This window comes from Elgaria multicarinata, chromosome 10 (assembly GCF_023053635.1).
Source record: "Elgaria multicarinata webbii isolate HBS135686 ecotype San Diego chromosome 10, rElgMul1.1.pri, whole genome shotgun sequence".
Taxonomy (NCBI): domain Eukaryota; kingdom Metazoa; phylum Chordata; class Lepidosauria; order Squamata; family Anguidae; genus Elgaria; species Elgaria multicarinata.
In genome coordinates, this window is record NC_086180.1 from 35,900,707 (window position 1) to 35,923,353 (window position 22,647).

The 22,647-nt window shown below is 41.8% G+C and overlaps 1 protein-coding gene across 1 annotated transcript in view; it reads right to left on the reverse strand.

Annotated features, from left to right (window-relative positions):
* Positions 1-22,647, reverse strand: part of TNIP3 (TNFAIP3 interacting protein 3) — a 52,747-nt gene that overhangs the window by 19,195 nt on the left and 10,905 nt on the right. Inside the window, exons 6-9 of the mRNA XM_063136106.1 lie at positions 14,683-14,802; positions 8,507-8,632; positions 6,525-6,578; positions 4,749-4,907 (exon numbers count right to left, since the gene is read on the reverse strand). Coding sequence (XP_062992176.1) covers positions 4,749-4,907; positions 6,525-6,578; positions 8,507-8,632; positions 14,683-14,802 — 459 coding nt within the window. The remainder of the gene's footprint in view (positions 1-4,748; positions 4,908-6,524; positions 6,579-8,506; positions 8,633-14,682; positions 14,803-22,647) is intronic.

The window sequence follows — 22,647 nt, forward strand, 5'->3', positions numbered from 1 at the left end:
CCTGTGCTGCTATGGATAATTGTGTACTGAGCCACTTGCATTCTAGCAGTGTATCTTTTCACAACAGCTTCTATGTCCAGTGCTTTAAAGCACCTTCACACAACACCATTATTATTATTATTATTATTATTTATTTATTTATTTATTTATTTATATAGCACCATCAATGTACATGGTGCTGTACAGATTACACAGTAAATAGCAAGACCCTGCCGCATAGGCTTACATTCTAATAAAGTTGTAGTAAACAATAAGGAGGGAACGAGAATGCAAACAGGCACAGGGAAGTGTAAACAGGCACCGGGTAGGGTGAAGCTGACAGTATGGGGTCAGAACAAACTCAATATTTAAAAGCTATAGGGAAAAGAAAAGTTTTTAGCTGAGTTTTAAAAGCTGTGATTGAGTTTGTAGTTCTCAAGTGTTCTGGAAAAGCGTTCCAGGCGTAAGGGGCAGCAGAAGAAAAAGGACGAAGCCGAGCAAGGGAAGTAGAGGCCCTTGGGCAGGCGAGAAGCATGGCATCAGAGGAGCGGAGAGCACGAGCGGGGCAATAGTGTGAGATGAGAGAGGAGAGATAGGCAGGAGCTAGACTGTGAAAAGCTTTGAAGGTCAACAGGAGAAGTTTATATTGGATTCTGGAGTGAATTGGAAGCCAATGAAGAGATTTCAGAAGTGGAGTAACATGATCAGAGCGATGAGCCAAGAAGATGATCTTAGCAGCAGAGTGGTGAATAGAAACCAACAAACTGATGTGAGAAGAAGGAAGGCCAGGCAGAAGAAAGTTACAATAGTCCAGCTGAGAAATCACCAAAGCATGAACAAGCATCTTGGCAGAGGAGTCAGATGATCTTGGCGGCAGAGTGGTACATATGACAAGATGAAGAGGTTTGAGTCTAACCATTGGTCCATCTGCTTTAGTCTACTGACTGGTAGGAGCTATCCACAGTTTCAGAGAGGGGTCATGAAAAGCACAAGCTCTGCCATGGAGCTATGGCCAACCCCTGGTAACGGAGAAGACCTGTTTTTTGTCTGCTCCTCCTAAGGTCCATGAAGGCTTGTTGGTAGGAAGACTGGTACCACAAGGTGTAGTGATGGCCACCAATTTGGATGGCTTTAAAAGAGGGTTGGATAAATTCCTGGAGGAGAAGGCTCTCAATGGCTACTAGCCCTGCTGGCTATGGGCTACCTCCAGTATTCGAGGCAGTATGTCTGTGTGCGGCAGTTGCTGGGAAACATGGGTAGGAGGGTGCTGTTGCACCATGTCCTGCTTTGTTAGTCCCTGGTCGACAGCTGTTTAGCCACTGTGTGAGCAGAGTGCTGGACTAGATGGACCCTCAGTCTGACCCAACGTGGCACTTCTTATGTTCTTATGAAAGAATCAGGGAGCATCTACTGGCTCTCAAGCAAACCCCTGGCAATACGGGCATCATGTTTATTGAGGTGGTTTTGCCAGGAGAGAAATGGGGACAAATCTATCCCCTCTTTTTTGATGTTTACATTAGTATTTACAAATTGGCAGAAAAACTGCAGAGCAAACCATTGAATTGTGTGGCAGGTTACCTTCAGATAAACAGACTTGTGCCAGCACTTTAAATGCCCGTTTATTTCAGTGGGAAAGTTAGGCATGAGTTCCCACCCCCCACCCCCCCGCCTTTGAAATAGACGGGTCCTTAATGTACTTAACTTGGCTAGATTGCCCTTGAATAAAGGTTTCAGGTTCAAGCATCAGCATTTAAAAAGGATGCCAAAAACTGGGATGGGGAAAAAATGTTGTCTTTGATCCTAGATAACCATTTCCAGTTAGCATACAGCACAGGGCCAATAGCTAGACCAGCAGCCTGACTCCAATTATAGTATATCCACATTTTATCTTTTTCATTTTAAATATCCACCTAGCAAAATATCTGATTAAGGGTGCGATTTTATTCAATCCACCCTGGGTACTTGTAAGCCTCTGATCTCAGAGGGTTGTAAGAATCCAGTGCAGAATGAGAGGTGTGTCGTGTCTTCCACTGTGCATTTTAGCTAGATGGGCATTTGGGAGTACCTTGGGGACTGGGAGCAAATGAGGCTGGGGTGGGAATGGTTGAGCATAGCTCATATACCTGAATCCTCAGTCTCCTCTGGTCTCCACCCCCAGCAAGCCCCCTTTCACCCCTTGACGAGCTTGCATTTGCAAGCTCATACAAGCAGCCAGCACAGATCTCCCTGTGCCAACTGTGAGGGAGCGTGGGTAGGAAGCTAGGACTCCTGGGTTTGAGGTAAGAGCACTTTCTCCTCTCTTGGATCCAGGAATCCAAAATATCCTGTCTCCCAGATGCTGTCTAGGGACCATAGGATTGCTCTCTGAGTGTGCAAAATAGCCCCTAATAAAATATTATGCCATAGCCAACTGCAAATTTCTGAATGTTCAGAGATCCAAACAGTAATGTACAAATAACCTACTAGAAGACAGTCACATCGTTTTATATGTATAATCTTGAAAGTATTCCAAAGGACGAAGAGACGTGATTCACAATCAGACTAAACAAAAAATTTCTTGGATGACTGAGTAAACAGTAAATGTGATTTGCAAAAACAAAAAAGGCACAGAGTCAAAATATAATGAAGTAACTGTACCGTATTCCATACGCTAAGCCTATACACTCACTCCATTCTAACACCTTTCACGTTTGATGACAAATTGCTTGGGGAATTATAAAGAAATAAATGTTGGAGCAGTTATGCTTGCATAAGAAAACAATTGCAAAGAACTCCAGAATAGAGTTCAAAGCCACCAATCAGCAAAGGACTCCACCCTTCTAGTGCTCTTCTAAAAGAAGGCAAAATTTATAAACCCTCAGGATGCATTGTTGCACAGCTAGAAACCCAGATGCTGAAAGCTCTAGGATAGATGCCAAAATTAATTGGGCCTCAGATTCAAACTTTAGTGAGAACCTCTCTTTTTTTCATGCTCTTTTAAGAAAACATAAAGACAAAGGGAGAAATACTGAAATAAAATATGTATTTATCCATGGTTCTTTCCTTATTATATTTAAGCAAAAATATGTTGCTCTTTACCATTTATTTAAAATGGGGGAGAGTTGTGCAGAGCCAGGCAGGGTGAAAGGTGGATGAAGGCTTTTATAGCCTGTCCATCCTCTGATTTAACTATTTTTAGCTAGATGGGCAGGAAAGGCGATGGACCAGCTCTTGCATTGAGTGAATCCAGGTTTTCCTCTTCCTGCTCCCTTTTCTCACTCTCTCACCTCTGCCAAGGATGCAATTGCCACTACAGTGAAGAAAAGCTGCCACAATGCTTTCTACACTGTGGTGGAGCGGAAGAATCTGCCCAACCATCTTCCCACATAGTTTATTTATTTATTTATTTATTTATTTAAGGGTTTTTATGCCGCCATTCAGCCAAAAAAGGCTCTCATGGCGGCTTACAAAAGTATTTCTTGACAGTCCCTGCCCACAGGCTTACAATCTAAAAGACATGACACAAAAGGAAAGGGGATTGGGAGGGAGGAGGAGGAGGGGGGGAAAGGAAAGCAAATTCAGGCACTACAATCTTAGTTGGAAAGTTCTGCAGTTACAGTTGACAGCAGGAGGGAGGGGGCTCTCAGCTGGAGCTGGACCCAGGCACAGTGGAGAGGTGCCTGGCTGCTGCTTCCTCCCTCACTGGTGGCCTCTGCAGAGACAGTTGGTAGCAGGAGGGAGGGGGCTCTCAGCTGGAGCTGGACCCAGGCACGGTGGAGAGGTGCCTGGCTGCTGCTTCCTCCCTCACTGGTGGCCTCTGCATAGTTGTGTGTATGGCCTTCGGAGTGTGAATCCACATATTCATAAAGTACTGTTCTTCCCATTCTGCAGATGCACTCCCGTAGATGGGTAAAATTAAATATTAAGGAAGTGATCTTATGGCCCTGAATGCTATAGGATAGTGGGGATTCCCCACACCAAGGACGCAGACAGCACTCCAACCTCAGAAGGGGAAGATGGTGAACTGACTCCCACTCCCACTTCCTCACAGCCGGAATTGAAAGAACTGCACCGGCTGGCCTCCTAAGTTAGAAAATCGACCTTGGAGAGGGGGAAAGGGGTGTCCCAGTGGGCAGGAAGGGGAGGAGATCAGAGAGGCTAGGATATGAGCTATCCTGAGCCTCTTCCAGCCTCTCCCCCTCTGAAGTGCCATCAATAGTGAAAAGCTCATCTAGTGAAACATGCAATGATCGGAACACAAAGGGGCAAAGATCGCCTCCATCACTTCTCCTGTCGGGCTGCCTTCAGCCCAGCACGACATCGGATACAGACATCGGATACTTCAGCCACGTTTGGTTACTCATAGGGCTCAACGCATCGAATTGTGCCCTAAAATACATGGAGACTGAAATGCTGTACCTATCTACCTGGGACCTGAACTAAATGGGACTTACTTCTGAGTAAATATCATAGGATGGCCTAAGAGGAAAGGGGCATTTTTATTACTGTGCAGGAGATGTGAATCATTTGCAAAATGCAGTGAATATGTCCATCATAAAACAATATTTTTAAAAAGAAATCACAGAAGAAGAAAGTGAAAGGAATTAGATGAGATCTAAACATGAAATGTGGAACTAGGAAATAAGGCTGTTGAGGTTTCACCAGTTTCATGTTTCTACATTATTTTGATTCATAGTACACTTGCAGAATATGACATTCCCAGTTGTGAAAGGATGGTTTCTGAGCATTTCTGCATTGAAGAATGAAAGCTGATAGGAATTGTAACTTACTGGAGGCTGCTGCTGTTGTGGCTTTCTGCTAATGCCATAGGAGGGCAATATTATTTGAGGTTCAGGGTAAGGGTGAAATAATCCACAGTTCCCGCAGCTAAGACAAGGAGGAACAAATAACTGATGTGGGAAGGCATGTTTTTCTGTAAGTGCTTGGGCCTATACAAAAACAAAAACAAAAACAACATTAAAGATACAAACAACTCTAAACAACCCAGTGTTCCTGGCTTCAAAGGTCACAATAACAATCCAGGAACATGGTATTCTTGGGTTGTTCACTGAAAGTGGAAGCAATGAGCTTGCTCCTGCTTAGCCACAGCAATTCCTGTGTTAAACAACTCAGGAATAGCTGTTACATGTGAACTGTGTCATCATGGGGGCACTGAAAACTTTTCCTTTGACAGCTAGAAATCCTGTAGTGTCTTCATTCTGGATTTGGAAGTATGACTTGGCATTGGCCACACAGCAGCCATTTTCCTTTTTTGCATGCTGGTTTAGAATTGTAAAGTTTCATGGTGAAGTTGCACCAAGATCCAGTCTCATTGCTAGCAAGCGGCAGCTGTTGGCTTAACTTCACAATGGACAGAAACGGCTCCCTGGAATTGCCACCCCATCTACAGGGTGTGAAGTTGATAGAGTCGTTTGGAGGATTTCCAGTGGGGGGCAAAACAACCCTGACATGACAGTGCCTGTAACGACTCCTAGAGGGTGGCAGCCACCATTTTGTTATTCCCATGATTCCTCAGAGAGGCCTTATCAGAAGGTCTTCTCTGAGGGCTCCTGGCAAGTAAAATCCAGTGGGTGGCTACCAAGGAAAGTGCTTTTTCAGGGCTAGCACCCAAGTTACAGAATGCCCCCCCCTGCCCCCCGCAAGAGAGGCTCCCTTGGTGCTTACTCTATAGAGTGTTTTTCCCCCTTAGGCATTTTAAGAGGCTGCCAGCTGCTGGGGCCTTTATAAACACTATGGTTTGGGCTTTTTAAAGTTTTAAGACTTGTTTTTTATTTTATCATTTCATCTCTGCTATGTGCATTTTACATTGTATTTTAATGTCTATATTGTATTTTTAATGTGTGTGTGTAAGCTTTGGAGAACTTGCGGGGCCCTGCCCTGTCAGCTCACCGAGCCGGGCTGCACAAGCCTTTGCTGAGCGCTCGGGCGGGGCTTTGCTGAATGCTTTCCGGGCCACGTGAGCCTTTGCTGAGTGCTTTTTGGAGGCCTTCAGCACTTTCTGGGACTTCAGGAAAGTGTACAATTCCCTTGGCCACACTAGTGTCACTTTCAATAGGCCCTGGAAAGTCTGCTTTGTTGTTCCCCATGCCCCACACCAATCGGGACCTTAAAGACCCTCTTAATACAAGCTTAAGAAGGCCTTTAAGCCCAGATTGGTACGGGGGATGGGGGGAGAAACATGTGATTTCCCCAAGGCTAGGGAAATTGCATATTTCCCCCTTCCACTCTAATGGCGGCAACCGCCATTAGAGTGGAGGGTAAAAATACACGATTTCCCCAGCCTTGGGGAAATCGTACAGTGTCAGCATCCCACCCCTGCTGATGGGGGCCTGTGGGTTTGGATTTTGTTTTTATTCCATAATTGTTTTGTTTTAGTGTATTTTAATGTGTTTTATTTTTTTAATCCAGTAAATAAATAATAGCTATCATGAATAAGCAAATACTTAATTTAAAAAGCAAAGCATTTCTATTCGGTTGTAATGAACACAAATTGAGGAAAATCTGAGTTAGTTTTGACCTGCTACAAGAAGTAAGAGTACTCATACCTGTTGCTTTACTTGCTTCTGAAGTAGTTCTTTTTCATCCTGGCAGTCTTTAATCTGAGTGTGGGGGGAGAAAGTCACTCTCATGATGCAAGCTTATAGAACTGAATGCTTTACAATGATAAAGAACCAAGTCATGCAAATATGGAGGAATAATAAATTAAATACTGCGCCATCTTGCTTCAGTTTCTAAAACAATAGCACTGGATTAACTTGTACACCCATTCAAAAGTTGGAGAGAGAGAAAGAGAGAGAGAGAGAGAGAGCCTTACTGGCCTGCCTTTATAATAGTTGCCACATATGCATTTTATTTATATATTTATTTTATTTAAATTATTTTCAGGCTGCCTTGAAGAGTAATGTCAGAGGGTGGCTATCAGCATGCACATCTACAGCTGTGGGTTTCTTTATGCATGTCAGAATGACTGGTGACTGTACCAGGAAGAGAGAGGCATGCATCCAGTGGTAAGACAGTAACACGAAAGTTATTGTAAAAGTAGTAAGGGAGGAATTGCACAGTTGCTGAAAGCAGGATCTCGTATGCCCTCTAGTGGTAGCTTGTTTGGCTTAGTTTGTTACAAATCCATCTGATGAGATTGTTTGTGATCCAAAATCAACAATGCCGATGGGGGGAATTGTTTAGATCATTCTGACGGGGCTACTTTTCTTGCTTGTTAAATCGAAAGCCCACACTCATGACAAGGCATATAAGTTTTCACATGTCCATTAACAATCCGAAGTCCTTCCCTAACCTGGTGTTGTCCAGATGTGTCGGACAACAAGTCCCATCATACCCCAGTCATCAGGGTTAATGCAGACCAATACAACTGAAGAGCACTAAGGTACAGAAGGTTGTACTGGACCAAATGAGGAGTTTGATTAGGTTATGCTGGACATTTCATCAAGCGAGGCTGGTGACTCTGAAGTCAGTGGGGCAGTGAATCTGCTCCGAGTTCCAGTCAGAACCAGTTAAAACACTAAGGGAGCCATCCAAGGTGTGAAGCACCAGTCACCAGCCTCTTCCGCATTTGATGGAAAACATCCTAAACTTTAAGAGCAGTGCAGCAATAGCATCAGCTGCCTTATGAGCAGGGAAGCTGGAGAAATTCAAGACAGACTAAACTTAGTTGGATGCCTAAGAATCTGACCTAAAGAAACCACTGTGGATCAGCCTCCCACAGAGTCTGTGGACTTTTATAACTTTGCTAAAATTTGCACTAATTTATTCACAGGGAAATATGCAAGTTTCTCCTGAAACCTTTGCCATGCTGGAAAATATATCCAGGGGAAAGTTGAGTGGAATGAGGGAACAATACGCTAAATGTTATGTACTAAAATAAATTATGTAAATTTCTGCAAACTTTATTATGGAATTATTTACATATTCTTCCACATAACAGGGGAGGAAATGAATCCATCTGTGAATGGGTGCCGGAACAAATGACACTGCACAATCCACGAAACACACACAGGATGGATTTCACAAAATCCAGACATCCCTACTTGTGAGACCATGGGGCCACCTTTATCAGTGGGGTATTTTTTTAGAAAAGAGGTGAAGAGGCATCTGTCAGGGGTGCTTTAGGTACAGGGTAACCTATGTTAGCTCACAGAATTGGACTCTATGGTCAATAAACCTATAATCATTCCATGGTCCCATATATAGTTTCCTGGAGTCATCTGTTCCTTTGGAATAATATGGAATCTACAAAGAAGAGATTTAATGCTCTTTACAAAATATTTGAAGAGCCACTGCATTAGTCCCAAGTTATTCCATTTGCTTCTTGTGGGGGGGGAATCAAATTATTCCTCATTCCACCACCAACATTACTTAAGAATGATTTCATCCCAGGTGGTGACCTCATATGCAACCCTGTGTCAATTAACGGAAGCCAGAAAGTCTTGAGTTGCATGGAAAGTGAGAAAGTAAGGATAAGAATAAAATGCACATGTTTTGGCAATAGTACTTTTGTTTGGACACATACCTGAGAATTTAGTTTGTCCAACTGGGACCGTGATCTCTCATTAATTCGCTGCAGTGCTTCTTTCTCAGCATTAAGTCTTTCTCTATCAGATCTTTCTTTTTTAAAGTCTTCTTCATAAATTTGAACCTACAATTAGAATTATTTAGTTTTTATATTGTAGAGGCATGTGCACTTTCCAAACTGTACTTAATAAGAAGCACAAAATAGGCAAAGTGATCTATTTCAAAGGTGAGTTTACATGAAAAAAATGCTTTATAGGGAAATCTCACCACAAGGTATGAAATTTCTGAAATTACTTCAGTGTTATTTCTTCCTCCCTCTGGTGGAACAAAAATGCAACTACCAAAAAGACAATTTTTAATGTTCAGAGGAAGGATTTAATATGACTGTATCATTTCTACCTATTGGGGATTTTAGAATTAATAAACACAGAATTACAGAGGTTTCTGATTTCATGATGTCATTTTCCTCTTAAAAATTTACTTATATGCATGTTTACTAAAAAGTAAGTAAGGTGCATATAGGATTACAAACTTAGAGCATAGAATAAAGTCCTACAAATCCCAGCATCCCCAGCCAGCATGTTCTTGCAGTTCCATCATGGTTTCCCTGCCAATGATGGATCACTGAAGCATGCTAGTGAGAAGGTGATTATCCTTCCTGATCATGTTGTCTGGCCATCAAGGAGGGTGAAGCGCAGACTTGGAGGACCCTCCCTTGATCCATTCGCATTGTAGTCATGGCAATGGGAGATGTGATAGAGGTAATCTCTCCACCTGACATCCTATCATCCATCTGCTGCTAGCAGGCCCAACTCCACCTATCTACATAGCACAACTCGTGGCTGAGCATGGCTGATATAGTTTGAACAATCATTCCATATATTAGTAAAGCAGAAACCTCACATGCAAACAGGCACACCAAGCAGGATATAACACTTTGAAAATGTTTTGAAAACTGTATATATAGTGTGTCCTGGGCCTAAACAGTTGTCACTACTGTTATAAACCATTATAAAGCAGTGTAGATCCTGCCCAGGCAGAAGGAGAGGGTCGGAGTCATTCTCTGAACAGCAGCAACTCTACAGAATAGTTGAATGATTGTTTAAACCTCCTCCAAATTCCACAATTTGGATCAGACCTGATGTTGCTCATACATGTTTAGAAAGGGCAGTAATGTGCAAGTGAGAACCCTCAGTCAACTGCGGGTTCACACTTGCAACAAAGTTAAGTCTGTTGCTTGCTTCTCTTCTGCCTCGGGCCTAAAGTAGGGGTGAAAATTCACCTCAGAGGACATGTTCTCTCAGGCTCACACATTTTCTCCTGTCAAAAGATACATTTAAGCCATGAGGGTGATGCCCCCATATACAGTCTTTTAGAGGAGCCAAGACTCACAAGGTTGAAATGCCAGGTACTTTTGATTAGCAGAGATGCTGACATCATCTGCCATCCATCAAGTGTCCCTGTTCCATATGACTTAGCTGCAATCCTCACAGTGGCAGAGGGGATAATGGGTTTTCCCAGCAACAATGGCCTTTTGTACACAGTGCATTTTCATGTATTTTTCCTTCCCCACTCACAGTTGTTTATGGGTTCTTTAGACTTCGACATGACCCTCCAATTTCACTTTTATGTCTAACTAGCACTTTCGGCAAGGGTTTTCTTAGAGCATGGGAAATGCAGCATTTAATTGTGAAAGCGAAAGAACGCACAAGTTCCTCTTGTGTATATGTGCTATTCTGCTAGAAGTTATGTAGCAGAGAAGCAGGAAAGGAAATGCTCTTCGTTTAGCGCTTGGCTCTCAATTCTGCAACAAACTGAAACTAGATACAGCAAATTAAAAGCTGATTGACAGCCTCATGTAGAAAAGCTCAATATATTGTTGTGAGCTAACACTCAGTGAGCTAACACTGTAACTCTGTTACAGTGAAAAGTATTTTGTGATGGCTTGCTCACTCTTGAATGGCCAATTAACTTTGACTGTGGGGGAGATGAAAACTGCTAGGACTGGTTTGTGAATATGGGTCAACACTGCTCCCTGCATTTTTTGACTCTCTTTGGGGGCATGGCTATGGGGACTGCCATGATGAGTTCCTGCACTTCAAAAATTACACTACACCACCACTGACATTATAATTTAAAGGATCATAGGGGTAAAGCAATCTGGCTTTGGAAAGAGATGAAGTTCCCTTGCAGCTTCCAGCACCATTGGGAGGAATCAGTCTTTATTGGATGACATATTTTCTTTAAAGTCAATCGCTGACCACTAATATATGAAAGGCTGCAATTAAAAATCAACATGAGCAATGACTCATTGGAGATGTTTTAACTTAAGTGATAAAGTGCTAGCATCTGTGGCCACCACCAGGTTATTATCCCAATGACTCATGCAGCCATTCTGTACATTCCCAGGAAATCCCACTTGCCGTGATCAAAATCCCAGAGTTGACTAACAAATATTGCATTCAGAACTCTATAGGCAAAGTTGGGCAACTCTGAATTCTGCCCACAACAGAAAGCACCAGGCCTTGAATCTGCAGCAAACTGCAATTTGAAGAGCTAAAGACATTTCTGACCAGTTGGCAAGAAACACTTTTATTTTAAGACTCTTAATATTACAGACTTCATTTAAGTATTCTTGTCTAGGGTTGTGTCCACACCAGAATGTCTTCAGTACTTTCCCACATTAAATATGGAAGCAGAATTATATGGCACAATTTATTTCTATATTCAATGCAGAAACTCTGCAATGTCTGTCACCATGGCAAATACAAAAGTAGACAGGCATTACTGACTGCAGCATTAAAGTCTGAATAGGAATGGCAGGCTAATTACTCTCACTCAATTTATGAATGGAATGACAGGCTAGTTACTCTCACTGCTGTTCCATTTCATAAATGTACAATAGTGATTTTGCTCCCCTTTGAAATCACACACTTATTTACTGCTTTAGAAAGAGAGAGTAGCTAGTCTGCTTTTATGATTGCAAGTGGAGAAGGAAGCATGGAATAAAGACACAGACACCAGAGTTTGGGATAAACTAGGGCCTCTTTATGTACATAAGGGAACTTTACCCCTCCCTGGATCTGCATGTGAAAGTGCAGAAATCTATTAGACCTTTTCTTCAGGCACCTAGCCTGCCCATAAGGGCGAGCCACTCCATTGAACACAGGGGTTGGGTAAACCTGCCCCCTTATTCAAGCTAAACTTCAGTGTATGGGGGGGGGGGTGCGTCATCCCCACTCAGTGCTGCAAAGCTCCAAGTAAATGAGACAGGAGGATCCCCAAAGGCAAACCGTATCCTGACATGAGAGCCTCTCAGCCCCCGAGGAACAGGACCTCCGGATATGCCAATCACCAAAAGGTGCCAAAGGGCTCACCATCCCTATTTTAATATCGTGCAAATTCCTGCACACCCCTGTCAATCCAACCTAATCCACTTATTTACTCACCCTCCACTAATCATAATTCCAGTATGGAGTAGGCAAACAACCTGTACACTACGATTCATAGCAGGTAAAATTCCTACTCACACAACCCCCCCCCCTGCTCCAAAGGGGGCAACTGGCTAATCCCATACTAGTTAAAGAGAGGGGGGTGGAAGCCAAGAAGTAAAAGAGGCCGAGCTTTGGGGGGCAGGCCTTGATAGACTCTGCTCTGCCCACACCTCACACTGCCCATGTGCCATTGAAGGTGCAGCATCTTTCTTCCCCCTCCTCCCCACCCACAAAAGCCACCCCCCAGCCCAAGCCATTCTAGCTGGGCTGGAAGTGGGCAAGGGAAAGGCAGGCTAGTTACTCTTGCTGGCAACAGTAGTGTCTATGGGGGGAAAGAGTGACAGGGAGAGGGCCCCCACTCCTTGACCACATGACTGCCAGCTCACAGAGGAATACCCAGGATTTAGTGTGAAGGGATGGGGCATACTGCAAGGGAATCGCCTGGGAGTAAAATGGATGGAGCAAAAGGACTTTCAGAAAATGCGACTTTTCAAGAAGGAAGCAGCTGATTGGCTGCATATTGGCAATGATGCCATGTGTTACAGAGGCTCTCAAACTGCTCTCCCTTCACACAGAATCTCTCCTGTAGATTGCCCCCTGGATAATCAGTATGGGCATAATCAAAGGCATTCCATTCTTCTGGAATGCCCTTCAACAGGAGCTATTCCTCTCTCCCTGACAATTTTTAAATAGGTCTTGGACCTAGATTTTTCAATCTGGGGAAGAATTAAGCCCTTCATATTTATGGGTAGCTTTCCATCTATTTTAGAACTCGGAGAACGGTTATGACCACTTCATGGTACAGGTACAAAAGCGAGGGAAAGAAGCACCACCAAACCGAGGAAAAAAGTGGAGAGCAAAGCTCTGGTGCTTTAAATCTTTATTTTTATTCTCAAATGAATTCTTCAATGTACTCATGATCTACAGTATGTGTTTCCAACAGTGATATAAGCTAAGAGTTTCTTTTATAATTAAGTTTTATCATTTTTTTATATCATTGATTGGACTATTTAACTTGGACCCGTAAAACTACTGCTCAAAGTTTTTCTCCTCCTTTTCCTTTTTTCTTCTTCAGGTCAGTTAATCTGTTGGGATTTCAGGCTAATGGGCAAATGTTTTGTTTCTAATGTTGGATGGCAGCTAAGCTTTTGCATCAGGATGAATTACTACTGCATATGGGTGTTGTCCATTGTTTAATCTTAAACTATTTAATGTTTCTTTTTTAAAAGGTTTTACGTATTTAGTTGTCAGTTATACTCGTTTTACACGTTCAACCTTGAACCGTTTTATGTTTCATTTCCAAGCTAATGTGTGTCTAATTGGCAGTTTTACTTATTTCATATGTAGCTCCTGATGAAGGACACTGTCCGTAATGCGTAGAGCACGAGTACATTGAAGAATTCATTTGAGAATAAAAATAAGGATTTAAAGCACCAGAACTCTGCTCTCCACTTTTTTTCCACACTTCATTGTACAGCCTTAATTCCTTCTCCCACCCATACAAACATACATAAGGAGAGGGGAACCAGAGAGGAGAATGAACAAAAAGATAGCCAAGTGCCCCTGCTCTCACTTCTGCCTATTCTCTCATCCTCACATTCCTTGTCACGATTGCAAGCTTAACACACAAAGATGATTCTGAAAATCAGAGAAGCCATTGTATAAACATCCTTCTAAAATGAAATTGGACATTTCTGTTCTCCAATATGCAGTGTGAACTCTATTGTGTCTCTATGGATTCATAAAACGGGAGACACTTTTTAAAAACAACAACACACACCTAGATTTAAGTGCCCTCAGAAGAATTTGGGAAAGGGGGAAGGAATGATACACTCTGTTTTATTGTGTGTTCAATCCATTACTGTACAATTGAATTCAAGACTTTACCCTTCGGCATGTGGCATGCATTATGAGAGAGTAAAATCTGGCTCAGCCCTTCAAACGTGACAGAAACAAGTATTTTAGTCCACGGGTCTTCCTATCATACACATTTGTATTTCAACAACTGACTCTTAACAGTGTACAGAATGACAGGGTTTAAACTTAAGGTTAACTGGAAAGTTACATAATTCTAAACGCATGGTTTCTTACAGAAAAATAATCCCAATGGGGAAAATACATCTTTTCCTGAGATTTAGAAAAGCAACAGAGATTAAATCAATCTTCCATTCCATAGATAATGGAGTTTCTTAGAGCAAGGTTGGGATGCCTTATGCAATTTTAATTTATCCGTATGCTTAGCTTATTGAAGTATACAAAAGCCTTGCTCTTCATGGGGAAGAGTCTCACAAAATTGACATATGGTTTCTTGATAATCAAACACCTACCACTGGTGTTTGATAGCTGAGTTGATTTGAGTAACTATAGTAGCAGTATGAAAACAAAAGGTAAATTTAGACCAACTCTTATATGAATTGAGTATAAGAGTTTTAGAAATTGTTTATTCTTTAACTTCTCTAGTAGAAACAGTATTAGCACATCTAAAAATGAGAGTTTCTACTGAAAATGTCACCTTGATTTGTAATGGTTCTGTATTCATAATGATATTTGAGCACATAAATAAATGGATCTGCAATAACATGTTCCTATTAAAAAAAAACTTTTTAAATCTCAGATTTTACCTTCAGGAAAAAATGAATGTCTGAGTTATTGCCCAGGTTCACATTCAATCCATTCGTACCTGTTGTCTGAGAACTTCCATTTGCATTCTCATCTCTTCTTGATTGCAATTACTGTCCAAGGCACTCACATGAGGCACATGCGAGGGTGTGCTTTGACTTTTCCAGGCATCCAGAAGGGCCTGTAGCCACAAAAGAAAAAGTGTCTTATGCTGTTAACCTCTCAATTTTTATTTTTATTTTGGTAATATTAGTAAAGGCTGGGGCATTTGCCTTTATAAAAGGGATTCCCAAATTATGGGTTAGATTCTCCCTACCTGGAGGTGAGAAAACACTTGAAGGAAAGAATGACGTTCCAGTAATGGGTAAGACTTGGATGGGCTGAACATCCTTAGCAGGGGGCACTTGCTGTTCTACGTTGTATTTGTGCGATCAACTGTATAGGATTATAGGAACGTAGGAGGTGGCCTTATAGTGAGCCTATTCAGATGACACGCTAAGCCACAGTGGTTAAGCATTTTGAGCTAAACATTATGGCTTAGCTTGTCATATGAACCATTCCTAACCATGCATAACTACAGTTTAAACACACTGGCTCTGTTCAGAAGACACTTTAAACCCTGGCTTTAACCCTGGCATATAAGGCTTTTTGCCTTATTCACCATAGTTAAAGACGTGGTTTAAGGTGTCTTCTCAACAGGGGCGCTCATTAACCATTTGCTGCAAAATGGTTAGCGGCCTAACCATGGCTTAGGGTGTTGTCTGAACAGGCCCAATGAATCAGATCATTGATCCATATAAGCCAATATTGTAAACACTGACTGGCAGTTGCTGTCCTGAGTTTCAGGCAGGAGTTTTTCCTGTACTATCTGGAGATGCTGAAGATAGAACTTAGGACCTTCCACATGCATATCACGTGCTCTGTAATACCATAGCCTTTTCCTCCATATCCCTACTGTCTGATTATCTCAACTTTATTTGAGAAGATAGCTTAGAAGAGCTGCTGCTCTGTTCTAATGATAGCTATTGTATATGGTTTTAGAATGGCGTTGAAGATCCCCTGTTGTAATCCTTTCCTTTTAATTATGGTGTTAGATTAATATTATCCTAGAACCTCACCTTCATACAAAAATCTCACAGGTGGGTGGAGGCACAAGTTGAATTGCAATGCAATCCTACTCATGTTTACTCAGAAGTAAGTTCCACTGTGTTCAGTGAGGCCTAATCTATACCAAGCAGGATATTGCACTATGAAAGCGGTATATAAAAGGCAGGGGCCATACTACTGGTTTATAGCAGTATTGAAGTGCACTGACAACTGTTGGGGCCCATTGACACATACCATATACCACTTTCATACCACTATATCCTACTTGGTGTGGTTCCTGCCTTTTGTATATTGCTTTCATAGTGAAATATCCTGCTTGGTGTAGATTAGGCCTTAGTCCCTAGTAATTGGGTTTAAGACTGCAGTTCAGAAGGCGGCCACATTTTAAAACGTTGGGGAATACGGCTTCATTGTATTTTAAAAGTTCTTTTTTCCATATGACATTTCCAGGTCTTATGCAGAGTCAATATATTTGAAGGGGAGGAGGATGAATGCCTGCACAATGAACCCATGAATTCAGGTTCATTGCACAGGCATTCATACTCAGTCTCCATGTTCCAGTCACCAAATCTGGTGCTCTATAGTGTCAAGAGCTTTTATGTTGGAGTTGCATAAATAATATGCATTATGTGTGAAAGCATAAATACATGTATTTGCAATATTGATAGAAGAACTAAGAACACACAGAGCAAAGGAGATACATCCTCAGCACTCTTCAGTGCAAACTGCTGAACTGTCCAGATGAGCTGAGAGTGTTCCCCATTTATAGTGTGGATATACAAAGAGCGAGAGGGACAATAGTGAAGAGCAACTTCACTATTTGTCTGCTGAGTTTATACACATAAATATAAGAGCACAATCCTATGCATATTTAGACAGGAAAAAAGCCCTACAACTCCCAGCATTCCCCATCCAGCATAGCTAGCTAGGGAATGCTGGGAGTTATAGACTTTTTCTATCTTAACATGCATAGGATTGTGCCCTTTGGTGCCCCACTTAGAAACTTGGAGTGTTCAACCATGGTTATGTTTCGTGTTCCTAAAGCAAGGCACATCAAAACAGAAACAAATGTATAAACATCAAGATCCTATCATGAGCCACAATTGCCATGAATTTTTCCATCCATAAATAATCCAATTTAAAACAGTTTCAAAAATTCTGAAGCCTCAAATATGAAACAATCTTAGATGTTATTTGTTAAAAGCAGGTTTCTACATTTTTATGGTGGCAAGGAGCATAGGAATGAATGTGACACAAGTGGGCTCAGAAATAAACTGTGAAAGTACAATGCATTAAAAAAAAACATTTTTTTTAATCTAAATTTGTATTATTCAATTTAGATCTCATATATATCAGATACATATAATATCCAATTCTGTACTTGATTATGATCATGGTCATGCCAAATTTAGACCTTGAACCATGACTCCACATAAACACATTTTCTTCTAGCAATCCTTAAGTCCATATAACAGTAGTTTTGTCAGAATAGTTGAACTGGGAGTTCATTAAAATTTCTCACCAAACACTTCTCACCCAATAATTATATGCTGAACCAAGAAAAATCAGCATGGCGAAATAGGACTATCTACCACCTGATGAGTTTCTTGTAGCTGCTAAACAGAACACAGTGCAATCCTTGACAGCAACCATAAGAGGAAATCCTATTAACTCTTACATACATATTGCCAGTATCATAGTTGCGCTTAAAATCATGTTAAGCAATAGGTTTCTAGTATGATGCCAGATCCCCAAACTCCTCCTCCTAATCAACTAATTCCTCGCTGTTAAGGTGTAAATATTACATATTACTGAAAGGGTCTCTAAGTTTCTTATGACCTCAATGCAAATTAGAAAAATAACGCTGCAATCCTCCTGAGAGAAGGAACTTCACCAAGCTATATTTTGTTTTTATGTCACTTTTTATCTATCCTTTGCATGTTTTGTATTGGTTTTGCTAGTCTGCGACCGTAATAAATAACAATTGCATTGCAAATATTACATATCATTATTATAATTAAACACAAGTGAGAGGAGGAAGGGAACTAAAAGAAAAATTCTTTAAAAAATAAAACCACATTTACATTTATATGTCCCTCTAATGAATTCCAAATCATAACGTGACTTCAATATGTTTTGTTAACCAAAACCACTTGCTATAAATGGACATGAGATCAGGTTTTGTTTTCCCTCTTACCATGTGTTTTACACCTGAGGCAATGACAATACATTTGCATGCTCTCTTATCCAAGGATGACCTTACGTCATTTGTTCACCCGTGAAGGTTGTTGTTTTTCTCTTTCCAGCTCCCTCCTTCCCACATGTCAGTCACATGTTGGGTGCATGTTTAGACAGAAAAAAATCCTACATTTCTCAGTGTTCCCCAGGCAGGACTTTCTTCTGTATAAACATGCATAGGTTTGTGTCTTTGGCATTTTAAATAGGTTGTCCATACCCTTTTTGAAACACAACCTTATGCTAGATAGAGCATCATCAGATGAGCATTTTAGACGACCCAGAGGTCTTTCTCTTGCCACTCCCAGACTGTGGAATGGCCTGCCGGGAGAGATTCATCAATTTAATAGCCTTTCTGAGTTTTAGAAAGCCATAAAGACTGATCTCTTCCAGCAGGCCTACCCAGATGAATTTCAAGATGTCTGATTGTTAATATTGTATCAGTTTTATATGTTTTTTAATCAGTTTTATGCATTTTATGGAATTTTTGTATTTAATGTTGTTCGCCACCTCGATCCAGAGGGAGAGGTGGGTACGAAAATAATAATAATAATAATAATAATAATAATAATAATAATAATAATAATAAATATTATTACACACTTGTTATTGGTCACTCATGGATTTTCATGAGTCCTTTTCACGATGCCTCCTCCTCCTTCACGTCTCCCTCTCCTTCTGCTCATTTTCCCATCACAAAAAAAGACCCAGAAAATACAACTCTTTTGGCTGAAGCGAAATATGCTACCATTTCCTGCTGTGTACATGGGAAGCAGCAAGAGAAAAATGCTCACTGGTCGCTGTTTGATTCCTCTTTCTTCCCCGTGTGAAGAAAGAGCAAGCTACTCATCCCTTTTGTGGGACAGAAAATCAACGGTAGGGAAATGTGATTTCCCCCTGTCTGATGAAACTCAAAGTCATGTGCATTTCATACAAATCCATGGGGCAAAACCATTAAAAAAAAACTAAGTTGGGAACCCCCTCAGGGGTGCCACGTTGGGGACTCTGTAGAAAACCATAATTTAGATGAAATATGGTTTATCCAAGTTTGGCCATAACAACAAAGCATAGTTAGTTGAAAACAGAAACAAAGTTTCCAATCACTTCCTTGCAGCTGCCCCAGAGGGGAGGGGAGAGTCCACGCATGGAACATTAAACCACAGTCTAGTGTTACATCCAAACCAGGCCCATGTGATGGATTTTTTGGTTCTTGCTCTATAAACTCTCTATAAGAGAGCCAGTGAGGTGTAGTGGCTAGACTGTTGGACTGGAAGTCAGGAGACCCAGGTTCTAGTCCCCACTCAGCCATGGAAACCCACTGGGTGACTTTGGGCCAGTCACAGACTCTCAGCCCAACCTACCTCACAGGGTTGTTGTTGTGAGGATAAAATGGAGAGGAGGAAGAGGATTATGTACGCTGCCTTTGGTTCTTTGGAGTAAAAAAGGCAGGATATAAAGGCAATAATCTTAATGCAATAATAAAAATTTAATAAACTATCAACTTTCCCAGAATTTGTGATTTTATCTTTAGTCTTGAGATAGTACTTCTTATTGCATAGTATTATTCAAATTAAAAAAGCTTAAAGTGGGCAAACATCTGGAATAAAAACAGGAATTTTAAAAGCTAAATGATAAGTATTGTTCTGTAATAATCAGAGCTCAGCAAATAAGATTGCAGTGTTTTCTATAGCTTTTCATTAAAGTGCATTGAAAATACTGATGGCAGAGTAATTTATTCTTAATTTAGGAGGCATGGCTCAAAACTCTTGAGAATTTAAATAATAATAATACTTTCTGAATGTCATTCATTTACCTTGTGGATTTTAAAAATTCATTTTGTTTCCTCATCTGTCATTAATTACAAGATTCTACCAAACCAGACCGAACATTTTATTTTACTAGCTTGGGATTTTCCTGCTTGAAGTTGTGCATCTTGTCTCATCTTAAAGCTAGATAGAGAATTTTTTTAACAAAATGTGTTTCCTCAGGAAGCGGTTGTGGTTTACCAGGAGACACGATTTAAAAAACAAAACAAAAAACACTCATAGCTTTATGCTGCCTCTCTTCATGGAAATATGTTTATGTGTCTCCAGTGTGAGCTTTTTATTCTTCTTTTGCAACATTTAAGAAACACACAACACATCTGCAGTATCCAGCGAGGTCCCATTTGGGCCCAGAAGCTGGATGAGGATTTGCATGCACAAAGAGCTGCTGTTTGTATAATTCTCCCTCTTCTGCTTCAAGAACTGGGTGGGGAACCTTTTTTGGCTAGAGGGCTGTATTGCCATCCATAAACCTCTTGAGGTGGGGTGGGGGAGGCAGTCATGGCATCAGTGAACATGGGCCAGAGGCCAAAGTGGGCCAGAGGCCACTGTATTTTCAGGCACGCCCCATTCAGTCATTCAGTCATTCACACATACTCATGCATGCACACACACACACACACACACACACACACAGAATTACCAGCCCTACCATCTTAGCTGATCCATACACATCAGCTGAAGGTGGGCATTTTCATCCCCATTCTGGAATATAGGGTGGGCAGGTTTAAACCGCCCTACGAGCCCACCATGATGACTGAGGCCTCTCCACTCTTTAGCTGAACTGATAGAGACAAAAGTGACTGGAAGTGACCCAAAGATCATGAATAGGGCAGAGAAAGCTGGCAGCCTCAAAGTTGTTGTTTAAAAAACAACAACAACAACAACAATCCCTACCCCACAACACCACCACCCCAGAACATCAAAGGTAAGGATGCCAGGAATAGGGCGTGCCCAGCAAGGAAGTCCTTCTTGACCAGATTGAGGAGCATCATAGGCTGGATTAGATCCATGGGTCAGAGCCCCCCCCCCCCGCTATAAATCAGGTTTTCAGGACAAATACAAGATCTGGATGTATTCCTCTTGCTTTCCCCTCCCCAAATAGCTGATTCTGAGTATCTACATAGGCTATGTGCATGTTATTCCAGCTGCTTTGGATATGGAGGTTTGGATACAGCAGTAACGTAGGATTGCAGTGATTCATACTGTCATGACAGGTGCAGAAAGTAGCAATTGCTGGCAAAGCCCCTTGTTGAATGTATGCTCTTTGCCTAGAACTTCCTCTGCGCCATCAGGGACATGTGCTGTGTTGATACTGATTCGATCATGCAATGGACCTGCCAGCCCACTGCTCTAGTCATCATAGTGCATCTGAAGCAGTGCTACTTTACAGGCTACGTATGGCAAGCTAATAGACAAATGCTATTGCGGTAGTTAGGAAATTGTCAGTGGAACATAAGCTTCCTGCCACATAAATTTTGTAGAGAAGAGCATTTCACTGAAGAGCTGATGGGGAAAGCAGGGGTTGCCAGATATCCATTTTTTCTGTAAAAAACTGCTCAGACTTATAAGAATGCAAAAGGGTCTTATGAAACATAAGAGACAAGCCTCCACTGTGGGGTGGTGGTGGCTAATCCTGATGCAGAGAAAGTATGCAGTTTCCGGCTGACATTTGGCCCACCTCCTGCCCTTTGCCTGGGTGGATGGCAATTCATCAGGTGTCACCATCCACCCAGGAATGCCTCCGCTGCAATGCTGGAGTGAAGTTAGATGGCGGAAGCGCCATATTCAGCTCACTCTGTTGAAAAAGTTGAGTAAGCCTCCAACATTTTTAGGTCCCAGCTTCATGGGAAATCCCCATAATGGCTGTGAGGTGGCTGCTGCATTGTATAACTGACAAAGTGCCACTGTGCGGCAACCACAGGGCTTTCAGAGCATCTAGGCAGCCCCATAGACCATCATTTCAGTAGTCTTCAGGCCAAACTACCCATAGAATCATAGAATAGTAGAGTTGGAAACGGTGTATAAGGCCATCAAGTCCAAGCTCCTGCGGAATACAATAATCCTCCTTAAAGCATCCCTGTCAGATGAATGTGCAGCTGCCTCTTGAACGTCTCTAGTGTGAGAAAGCCCACTACCTCCCTAGGTAACTGGTTCCATTGTTGTACTGCCCTAACTGTCACGAAGGTTTTCCTGATGTCCAGCTGGAATCTGGCTTCCTGTAACTTAAGCCCATTGTTCCATGTCCTGCACTCTGGGATGATCGAGAAGAGATCCTGGTCCTCCTCTGTGTGACAACCTCTCAAGTATTTGAAGAGTGCTATCATATCTCCCCTCAGCCTTCTCTTCTCCAGGCTAAACATGCCCAGTTCTTTCAGTCTCTCTTCATAGGGCTTTGTTTCCAGACCCCTGATCATCCTCATTGCCCTCCTCTGAACCCCCTCCAGTTTGTCGGCATCCTTCTTGAAGTGTGCTGCCCAGAACTGGATGCAATACTCAAGATGAGGCCTCAAGATGAGGCCTAACAAGTGCTGAATAGAGGGGAACCAGTACCTCGCACAATTAGGAAGCTATACTTCTATTAATGCAGCCCGAAATAGCATTTGCTTTTTCTGCAACCACATCACACTGTTGGTTCATATTCAACTTGTGATCTACAACATTACACTAAACATGTTTTTTAAGGAGCAGGGTTATGCTGACCACTTGTATTTTAAAGGCAGAGTAGCTGAATGGGACCCATATGCAATTACACTCCAGTTTCTAGGACAATTGCTGGTGGGAAACTGCCTCCAATCTAGATCAGAAGCACAATCCAGATTGGGGCACCAGAATGCTGCTTTCCCTTCAAAATAAAAGTG